Source organism: Azolla caroliniana, unplaced genomic scaffold (genome assembly GCF_043228905.1).
Source record: "Azolla caroliniana isolate FFs.n. ecotype wild unplaced genomic scaffold, voAzoCaro1.0.p SCAF_1222, whole genome shotgun sequence".
Classification (NCBI taxonomy): domain Eukaryota; kingdom Viridiplantae; phylum Streptophyta; class Polypodiopsida; order Salviniales; family Salviniaceae; genus Azolla; species Azolla caroliniana.
The window spans coordinates 1-10848 of record NW_028231657.1 but is presented as its reverse complement, the minus strand read 5'-3'; the positions used below and the strand labels follow the sequence as shown (position 1 = coordinate 10848).

General features: G+C 38.2%; 1 protein-coding gene across 1 annotated transcript; it reads left to right on the top strand.

Moving 5' to 3' along the window:
* The first annotated feature begins 792 nt into the window (after window positions 1-792).
* On the top strand, window positions 793-10777 carry LOC147847301 (putative aspartyl aminopeptidase). Its single transcript, XM_087339340.1, has 8 exons — window positions 793-1073; window positions 1425-1521; window positions 5703-5838; window positions 6286-6558; window positions 9118-9247; window positions 9320-9559; window positions 9806-9938; window positions 10468-10777. The coding sequence occupies exons 1-8, from the start codon at window positions 798-800 to the stop codon at window positions 10662-10664; spliced, it is 1482 nt and encodes a 493-aa protein (XP_087195466.1). The 5' UTR covers window positions 793-797; the 3' UTR covers window positions 10665-10777.
* Window positions 10778-10848: the final 71 nt, after the last annotated feature.

Sequence of the window (10848 nt, the reverse complement as noted above, 5' to 3'; positions counted from 1 at the left end):
CTAATCAATCACTAATGATGTGCCGAGTCCCACGACTAATAATTTATCCCTTCCACCCTCACCACTCCATCTAGTCCTTGAATTGTGTGCTAATTGCTTCATGGATTCACTAATTGACTATTCACTTCCATGATGAATCCAACCGATCACTCTCCTTTCCATCCCCGATCGTAACATTCAATAGCTATCCACTTGGTTTGATAACTAAATAATAAATTATGACCCACCCATTGCTCAATTAATCTATCAATGCTCCAAACACATACCCGTACACATCCAATGATAATAAATCGACATCATCGATCATCCTCATCATCACAATGTGAAACACAAGTAATCCCACCGCAAAAAATCATAACCGTCTGGAACACCACAATCAAATCTCTCCTCACATACATTGGTCACTAATCATGCATGTGTTTTTCTCATCATCTAAAGATCAATAGTTTTACATACTCGTTTTCTTCCATTGTTTTTCTAAAAAGAGTTTTTACGCCGTTTTATGTATCGTAAGTTGTTGAACCTTTTTTCATTTCATTTCACGAGTTATCGATTTGAATCATTCTCCAACACACGAACGAATGAAGGAACAAACGAACTAATGAATGAACTAATGAATGAATGAATGAATTGAGTAGTTAGTGAATGAATGAATGGTTCACTCTATGAACTCTTTGTTTTACATATAAATTATAATGATGGGTTATCAATAATTATGAAAATACCCCTCCCCTGCTCCTCTCTCTTTTCCTATCTCTCCTGCAGAGAGAGAGAGAGAGAGAGAGAGAGAGAGAGAAATGGCTATGGAGTCTTCTTCTTCTTCTTCTCTTCTGTACCTCAGAGGTGGGCTCTCCTCCTCCTCTTCTTCCTGGTTTCTTCTTCGCTCTCTGAGGTTCTCGCGGTGTATACAGAGGAACCCATCTCGTATGCTCTGCCATCTCTCCTCTTCAACCACCATCGCTGGATGCCTCTTCTCCTCCTCCTCCTCCTCCCCTCCATGGCGCTCCTCTACTTATGCACCAAGACTTAGAGCATCATTTTCTACACTAGAGAATAGCGGTGAAAAAGAAGAGGTTAGTATTCCATCCTTCAGTTTCTTCATAATTGACTGTTTCTCTCTCCCATTTGTTTTCTGGTCCATTTTTTCTGTCCCCTTGTTTTGCGATTTCGTTTATCTTTTACTTCATGCTTTGCTTTTGGTGCAACCTAAACTCGGGCCCCTTCATCTTTCCTTACTTTTGTTTTTCAAGTTTTTTCCTTTATATTTTCTTACTTGTTTTTGGTCCAACTTCCTATCCTGGAGTTTTTTCGTCCTCTCTTTATTTGTTTTGTGAGGCTTGGCCTTTATTAATCCTTGTTTTGTTTTTTGTGGAGGTTCTTCATCTTTTCTTGCTTGTATTTGATGCTTAATGGATGGTTTGTAGGCATCAACCTCGAAAATTGAGATAGAAGGGTCTGCCACTATTGTGGGAGATCTACTACGTTTTCTCAATGAGTCTTGGACTCCTTTTCATGCCACAGGTTCTTCTCATAACTCTTCTTTTCAAATAAAGAAATTTGAGTTCTAGTTGAAATAAAAGTTTGGAAACGTATGATACTGCTCTTGGCTCCAATGTCGGACTATAGAAAACACTAACATAACTTATTATGATGCATCCCATTGAACTCTAATTGCTGTTTCAAATCCTTGTAATATTGGCAATCTAGTATGTTGTTCAAAGGATAGGTTTTAAAAGTCATAACATCTCAGTAAGATCAATTTGAGCATTTGTGTTACATATGAGGAACTACTTCAATGGAACCTGAAATCTAGAGTTTTTATATGTATAATAATTACTCAGCAATAAAGAGAGACAGGAATCACAGAAACAATATGCCCTGTGGGCTAAGGCTAATAAGCAATTGTATGAGCTTGTGGCTATAGAACACGCAGACCAGATTCATTATTAATATCAATCACAATCAAGATTTAATCAAGAGTATGTTTACGAAGTTCATTAAGAATGAGCTCTATCTGCCCTTTGACGAATGCATCTCTTGCAATCTATATGGTTGTTCAAGAAGAACCAGGGTAACAAGAATCATTCTATCATTCATATCAGCAATTGATGTTTTCCAACTATGCTAATTGTTGAGAATCAAGCTCAACTTATGTGAACACGCGCTTATGAAGAAAAGCACAATCATGAGCATTGTAATCCGTGTGAACTATCTAGTTACATGAAAAACTAGATATTCTTGTGACAGAATCGTACTTGAGTGGATGTCTATGACTAGACTCCACAAACCACATTTAATGCGGCAGTCCCTTGAGGACTTGTATATAAAATCCCCTTGGCCCATTGTGTTCAGTTGATGATCTTTAGTTGATTAATATAGTTTTCTCATCAGTGCATAAGCGGTCATCCCCTTACTGAGTATTTTATTATTTCTGGTTATTTTCTTGGATTCCTTCTCTTGCCCATACACCCACTCTCACACACGCTTCCGCATACCCCAAATCTATAAGGGGATCTAAAATGAGCTGTTGCAAGGAGATAAATCTGGGATCCTTCCTTTGAAGCTGTTTGGATGTGTGTTTTGTAAAGGACAATAGTCCATGTGTAGGAAAGCTTGTTGCTAATTGCGGAAATTTTCCACCTCCATTCAATGAGTCATCGATAGATTTTGCATGGGTGAATGGTTGTTTGGTATCTCCTTCTTCCCTCATATTTTCAATCTCAATTGAGTCATCAAAGGGTGAATGGTTGTTTGGTAGTTAAGAGACTCTTGTACTACCAAATAGGTACAATAAACTAGGAATAGAAAGAGAATATCTTGGAAAAAGTGGAAGAGAGAAAAGGCATTTAAAGCATTGCAGATTCTAGAGAGAGAAGGCATTTAAAGAGTTGCAGATTCTAGAGAGAGAATGTAGTATAGAGATAATAAAGATGAAAGAGAGTGTAGGTTTGGAGCTGCCACCCTCCAACAGGCAGAAGGAAAGGAATACAAACACGTTTGCAGTCCATGTCCCGACTCGCCTCAACTTTTGAAATATGCATAGAACTCTCAAACCCAAAAAACACAGGTGATATGATTTCCTCTCCTTCTCCTGTATCGGTTGGGAGGACCTATTGCAGTAATGCAGGAGTCCCTCCTAATCATTATGGTTTTCCTCATGATATTACTCAGTTTATCTCTTACTCTAGCATATCACCTACACATACGAGTATCCATTGCATCATTAGACTTTGTCACTTTACCCAAAAAGATCCAAAGTGGAAAGCAACTATGTGATGAAGAGAGATAGAGAAAAGATAGAGAGGAGAAAAGAAAGAGAAAGGAATGTTATATTATAACGTTGGGGGACAATACAAGCTTCTTAGACTCCAGCTAAAAACTCAACTACATCGAACTTTTTTTCTTTCTATGACTTCAAACCAAAATAGACTTCCATTCTTCCCTCCTTCTACCAAGACTCTTCTCACCTCTTGTAGACCTTCTATTCTTTCTCCTCCCCTCCGAAATTGCTAAGAATACCCTCCTATTTATAGGTTTTTGGTTGCGTTATTCTTTCTTTTTTCGTTTCTTTTCTTTTTAAATATCCTTGAGTTTATGTGGGGCGTTTTTTTTATGTCACTATTTTTCCTCTCTCATCCCAAATTTGTCATGCAATACTTTTTTTGGAAAGCCCTTATTATCAGCTTTTTTTATAAAACTTCCCTTTTGAAATTTGGATGAAGACGTTATGAGCTTTTTCCTCTACCTAAATCCTCATACCCATACCTTGCCTTTTTCTACTTTTGAAAAACGCCTCTAACTTTATATCCCTTCAAGTTCCTCCCCCCATTAATACTTGATCCTTTCATATCACTCTTTATTGTTAGACATCTCAACATCCAACATATTTGCAACAATCTTTCCTTGCAAACAAAAACTGACTTCACACTATGCAAGAAGAACTCGGAGCTCTTGAGAAGAACAAAACTTGGGAGATTGTGTCATTAACACCAGGAAAGAAGGCGGTTGGGTGCAAATGGGTGTTTATAGTAAAAAAAACCCAGAGGGCAAAATAGATTGTTACAAGGCACGATTAGTGGCTAAGGAATATAGTCAGATATAATGCATTGATTAGGATGAAACTTTTGCACATGTGGCGAAGATGAGCACTTTTAGAACACTTACTTCATTGGCAATTAATAAGGATTGGAAATTACATTATTAGATGTATAAAATGCATTCCTTCATGGAGAGTTGATGGAGGAAGTGTACATGGATATCCCTCTAGGTTTTGGTATAATTCAAATAGTAGGCAAGGTTTGCAAACTAAGGAAGTTGCTTTATGGATTGAAGCAGTCTCCGCAAGCTTGGTTCAACAGAATAAGAAGGGCTATGGTGGGTATGGGATACCATTAGATCAATGTGGACCACATAGTGTTCTGACAACACAAGGAGCATATTACATTACTTGATGTGTATGTGGATGATATAGTTATCACAAGTGACGATGAAGGAGAGATTGCCCAACTGAAGGTGCAATTGGTTAAAGAGTTTGAGGTGAAGGATCTAAGCTTGCTACGATATTTTCTTGGAATTGAAGTAGCTTGTGGGGCAGAAGGAGTTCTATCTCAGCGAAAGTATGTATTAGATATTCTCACAGAAACTGGAATGTTAGGTTGTAGGCCTCTGTATCTTATCCAATTGATCGAAAGATCAAATTAACAGAACTTGCAAGAGAGAAAGTTGATCGTGAAATGTATCAGAGATTGGGAGGGTGGCTAAATTATCTGACTCACACTCGTCCAGATATTTCATTTTCAGTAAGTGTGGTAAATCGCTACATGCATGACCCAAGGAAATATCATATGGATGCAGTGTACCAGATTCTGAGATATCTCAAAGGTGCACCGGGGAAGGGATTGATCTTTAGAAAACATGGTCATTTCAACATTGAGGACTATTGTGATTCCGATTGGGCTAGTTGTGCTGATGATAGGAAATCCACATCAGGAGTAGCATGTTCGTTGGGGGCAATCTGGTCTCTTGGAAGAGTAAGAAACATTCGGTAGTGGCAAGGTCAACAACAGAAGCAGAGTATAGAGCTATTGCTGTTGGAATTGCAGAGATGTTGTGACTGAGAACTCTCCTAAAAGAACAAAGGATGAATCAAGAAAGTCAGATGAGACTGTGGTGTGACAATAAGTCAGCAATCAGCATTGCCAACAATCCGGTGCAGCATGATAGGACCAAGCACATCGAAATCGGCAGATTCTTTATGAGGAGAAACTTGATAGTGGAATATTAAAATTGAGCCATGTGTACACTGAAGATCAAGTAGCAGATTGTCTCACAAAGGGACTTGGGCCAGTAAGTCTTTCTAGACTGTGTGACAAGATCGACTTAGTGGATATCTTTTGCCCATCTTGAGGGGGAGTGTTGAGAATGATTAAAATTGTAGCCCAACGGCTACCCAGCCCCAACAGCTAGTTAGCCCAATGGCCATATCTTGGCCTTTATAAGGAGGAGCCTTCTCCTCCTTATGGAAGATAAGTGATCTCTGTATTTTCTCTCACCTGTTGTAACATATATGTATACTCTTGAGAATAAATGAAAGATCCCTCGTGTCCTCATGCAATCTGTTCCTACTGTTTTTCACTAAAGGCCCTATGTTATATAGTTGAAGTATATGTTATAATTCTAAATGATTGGATGTTTTATTGCAGCTGAGGCTAAACGGCTCCTGCTTGGAGCAGGGTATCAATTGCTCAAAGAAGAGGATGAATGGAAAGTTATGCCAGGGGGGCGCTACTTTTTCACACGAAATATGTCTACTATCATAGCATTTGCCATTGGGGAAAAGTGTGCGAAGAACTCTCTATCTTTGTCTTCCAATTATCTAGATTACAGTCAGTTCAATAAGCTTTTCCTTTTATATAGATGAGAATGTACATGGCATGTTTTTGGGTTTCATGGGTGAATAGTCTTTCCTTTCTTTCTGCTTGGGGATTTTTTATTGGTTTCCATCTTTTAGTCACCACTTTTGTGTTTTTAGATTTGGATTCCTGAGCAGCGTATACAGAGCTCAAGTTTAAACTCATCATTATGAATAGAAATTTCAGTCATAGGTGTTCTCATATGGTGAGGGTATAATATGCATAAGGTTATCTTGTGTTCTTTATGTGCTGGCTTGCCTGAAGTGGTGTTTTTGATTGCATTGTTGGTAGCTCTTGGAATTTCGATGGTTCTTCAAAATTCAGACCATGTGCCAAGATCATATATCAATTGTATTTAATGTTATTCATGTAGGTTTCAACCTGGAAACGGTTTCCATGTGATTGCGGCACACACAGATAGTCCATGCCCTAAGTTGAAACCTGTATCAGCTTCACTAAAGTCAGGGTTTCTAAATGTGGGCGTGCAAACATATGGTGGCGGGCTTTGGCACACATGGTTTGATAGAGATCTTTCTGTAGCTGGCAGAGTATTGTTGAAATTAAACAATGGCTCAGTGGTACATAGACTTGTGAAAGTAAAGCGGCCAATTCTTCGTATTCCAACACTGGCTATTCATCTCGACCGGTATTTGTAACATCCTTAATAACAATTTTAAAAATCTGTGATCCGGTCTAGCACTTGGTTTAGTATTTGTAAATTTATGGCTCCATCCAATTTTTTTATTACTAGTGGTCCCTTAATTTTTATGGAGTACAGCTTAATACTCTCAAGACTTGAACCCATGGCAGTGGTTCATTTTTGGTAGGTCATCATCTAGATTTGAAGGATGGAATTCAAGCACTAATGTAGAAGGTGGCAGTGTGATCGATATTTACGTGGACAAGAATACATACAGGGTCAGCAAGAATAATCTCCATGTCACGCACTGTACTTTTTGTCCAGAATAGGCTGATTGTTTCTGATACCTGAGTCACCTATTGATCTTAGAGCTGGTCCAAAAACTTTTACAGTTGAAGACGCAACTCCAATATTCTAAAACATCTTTCTTCCTACAATATTGCCACTGTAATGGTGGCTTCAGAACAATGTGTTTCCCAACTCTTTGACAACACACTTTCTAAACATTGCAAATGCCATAGTATTACCAAACTCCTGCATGGGCTTTATCCATGTCCTTAAAGTCTCTAGCAGAAATAAGATCTGAATCAGCTAATTTCTGAGTGAGTTAGTGTGGGAGATGATGAATCCAAGGAGCACTTGAAGGGAGGTTGTCTTCCTATGCTGAAATCATGGATGGAATTCAAATGACGATGCCCTTTGCCCATACCAACATGAAGCATTGCCCATAATCGTCGACGGTCAAGAGGTCTACAAAGGCAACCTGGCGTTTCTATATTGAGGAAGTTCCATGTACTCTGAAGAAAACAACATTGACTAGAGCCTCTACAGCCATCAGTGGTGCAGTTATCTCATCCCTGATTGTCTCATGGCGTACATGTGATTTACTTCAAATAATTTTGGAGATCATGGAACAATAGGTTTCTCCATTGATCTCCACCAATTAGAGAAACCTCCAAACTAGGCCCCCAAATCTGAGCTACATAAAGAATTATAACGGTATCAAGAGTATCAAGCAATTTACTAAGATTTTGGAAGTTAGTGAGATATCCTCTCTAGTGCTACTACTGCATACCCTCTACTACCTAGTAAGTCAAGCCTATGCTGCTGCCTTATGCAATGATAGACCCCAAAATCTGCACTCTATAAAAGAATTGTAGAGGTAACAAGGGTATCAAATAAATAAGATTGTGAGCACATCTTCGCGCATTAAATATTTAATAATCTAGTCCGACTCTTCGATGAATCGGAAATTGGTTTACTATCTTTCCTCATCCAGGGAGATAGTTTGCTAGTGAGCCAACCGGAAATGTAGTTGTTCGAGCCTTATGAGGTAGGAAACTCTCAGGTAACAACATTGAAGGGATAACAAGGAAGAAGAATGTAGGCTATCTAAAATGTCTCTCCATAAGCCTTCTTAAGGGGTTATAAGCACACTATCTATTCAACATATAATAGAATAGGTATCCAAGTACTTGCCAACTGAATACAGCTATCCCATCCTAATCATAGAACGTAATATTCGTGTTCGTGCAAGCATTCAAACGTTTGGAAACGAACACGTTTGAAATGGGAAAAATACGTGATCCTTTTTTTTTCTTTTTTTTCTTTTTTTTTCATTACAATTCAGCTCACCCTAGTGGTAAGGAGTCATGCTATTGCTATCTATGTCTTGGGTTCGATTCCCAATTTTCACATCTTTCTCTCTCTCTCATTAGTACCATTTTTATAGCAAAATTTTATGTTAGTGTTATAATACTACTGCCTATGTCATGTTTTCTTCATATTCTTGAATATACGTTTTATGAGTTTTTGAACGTTTGATTATAATTTATAATGACATATTTTGATTCAATCTCTGAAGTGAGGATGATAGAGATGTCTTGATTCTTAAGAAACATCCCAAAAGTATGCATGTGATACAATGCAAATATTGCAACCATACATTATACTTATGTTGGTGGTTCACAATGGATTAGAGTCCACTTATTGGGATTGAGAGTGAATCAATATATAATATAGACCATAGTCAATCCAATCCAACTTTGAGATGATTTACCATACACGTTTGATTGAATCATTCTCTAATGCAAATGCACGTATGATACGTATGGTTCATTCTATGATCCTAATAGTGGAATGAGAGAACTCTGAAAGTCCCCCTAGAGTCTGTGGTCCTACTTTGGATAGTGCCATAATCCCTAATTGGAGGTCTTGAGGAAGTCCCAAATCCTTTTTCCTGCCAATCAATCTCAACCAGTAATCCGTTTGTTAGTAGATTTACTGAAGGCAATTGTAATTAGGCATCGGATTTGCCAAGTGTGAGAGTGAGTTCTGCAAGAAACTCTAGCAACCTAGGAAAAAAGATAAGCAAAGGCATGCAGCCCTGTGCAGTACTGTTTAGGACTTGTAAAATATGGTAAAAGCATTTAATTAGCCATGTAAAATGTGGTGAAGGCATTTAATTAGCCATTTGCATATGCTCGGCGCAACGAGATCAGAGAGAGAGAGAGAGAGAGAGAGAGAGAGAGAGAGAGAGAGAGAGATGTTTTGTGTTGCCTCTAGAACTGTGAATACAGATGGGTTTAAACCAAATCTTGAAAGCCACTTAGTTCCAATATTGGCTACTCAATTAAAGTCTGGGGTTATTAATAAGGACTCTCCTGTAAAGCCACATCATCCAATACTTTTGGAGGTAATAGTTTTCTCGAAAAGTCCTGTTATGCAGCACTATCTGGAGCTGAATGTGTTAAATTTTTATGTGTAGATACTAGCTGAAGAGCTGGGCTGTCAGGTAGAAGAGATTGCAGATTTGGAGCTTGATGTGTGTGATACACAACCCAGTTGTCTTGGAGGTGCTCATCATGAGTTTATTTTCTCGGGAAGATTGGATAATCTTGCTTCATCTTATTGTGCACTTCGGGCATTGCTGGATAGTAGCCAAGATGCTGTTAGTCTTGAGGATGAGAGTGCAATAAGGATGGTTGCATTATTCGACAATGAAGAGGTGAGGTGTAATAATTATCATTGATTCGAACTGAACCAGTTAATAGGATTAAGTGTTATTAATAACACACTTAAAAATGGTATGTGTTGATCAGTTAAATGTATGAAAAAGATATCATTGCAGAACAAAAGAAATTATGAAATAAAATTGGAGCGTTTTCAGAGCTACAATGGAGCAAAGCACCAAAGGAAAAGATTTGTGTGGATGTAAATCATGTTTGAAATGTGCCTGTTATATATTTTGCAGGTTGGATCAGACTCTGCTCAAGGAGCTGGATCACCAGCATTGTTTGAAGCAATGAGTAGAATTTCGAAGATACTTGGTGCTTCTTCCCAGCATGAAGGTCTTACGGAGAGAGCTATTAGACGGTCATTTCTTGGTAAGCAATTATGACAGCTGTCAATACTTCAAACAGTGAGCTACCCCTTTTATTTTGAAGTCAGATTGCCCAAATTTTAGAAAGTTATGCCTGTATCTGCATTGAGAAAAGCATTATCTGGTTTATTACCACCTAAGAACTGTCAATCAGCATGGAAGATTCACTATTAAACATATCCTCAAATTGCTTCTCTCAAAATAACATGATATGGGTAAGAGTATGAAAATGAGGTTCTAACTTGTATATAAGGTTTAATTGCTTCAGTGTCAGGTTTTAATAACCTCAATTGTAGGTTCTTGCCTAGGAACATGGGTAATGCACTGCTGAACATATCCTCGAATAGTTTCATTGTTGAAATTATGGAGATGGGCAAGATTATGGATTAATTAAAAATGAGGATTTACCATGTCTATAAAATTAGTTACCAATCAAGGTTACAAATGGAATGTGCATGCAGTCAAATCCTTGACTTAACCCAGATTGTATTATGTTTTAAATTGACATCTCTGAGATTATTTATCGTTTGCAGTATCTGCTGATATGGCCCATGCATTGCACCCTAATTATTCTGAAAGACATGAGGATCATCATCAGCCAAAATTACACGAGGGGCTTGTCATCAAACACAATGCGAGCCAGAGATATGCAACAAATGCTGTTACAGCTTTCCTGTTCAAAGAAGTTGCCAAAGCCAAGGGGATTCCAACCCAGGTGAGATTCTGTTGAGAATGTTTAAAAGTTGTAACGGCTAGCCCAACGGCTAGTTAGTTCCAACAGCTAGTTAGCCCAACGGCCAGATCTTGGCCTTTATAAAGAGGGACTTCTCCTCATGTAAATATAAGAGATCTCTGTATTTTCTCCCTCCAACGAATGTATATTACAGAACAAATGTGCTTTCTCATATTTCTTT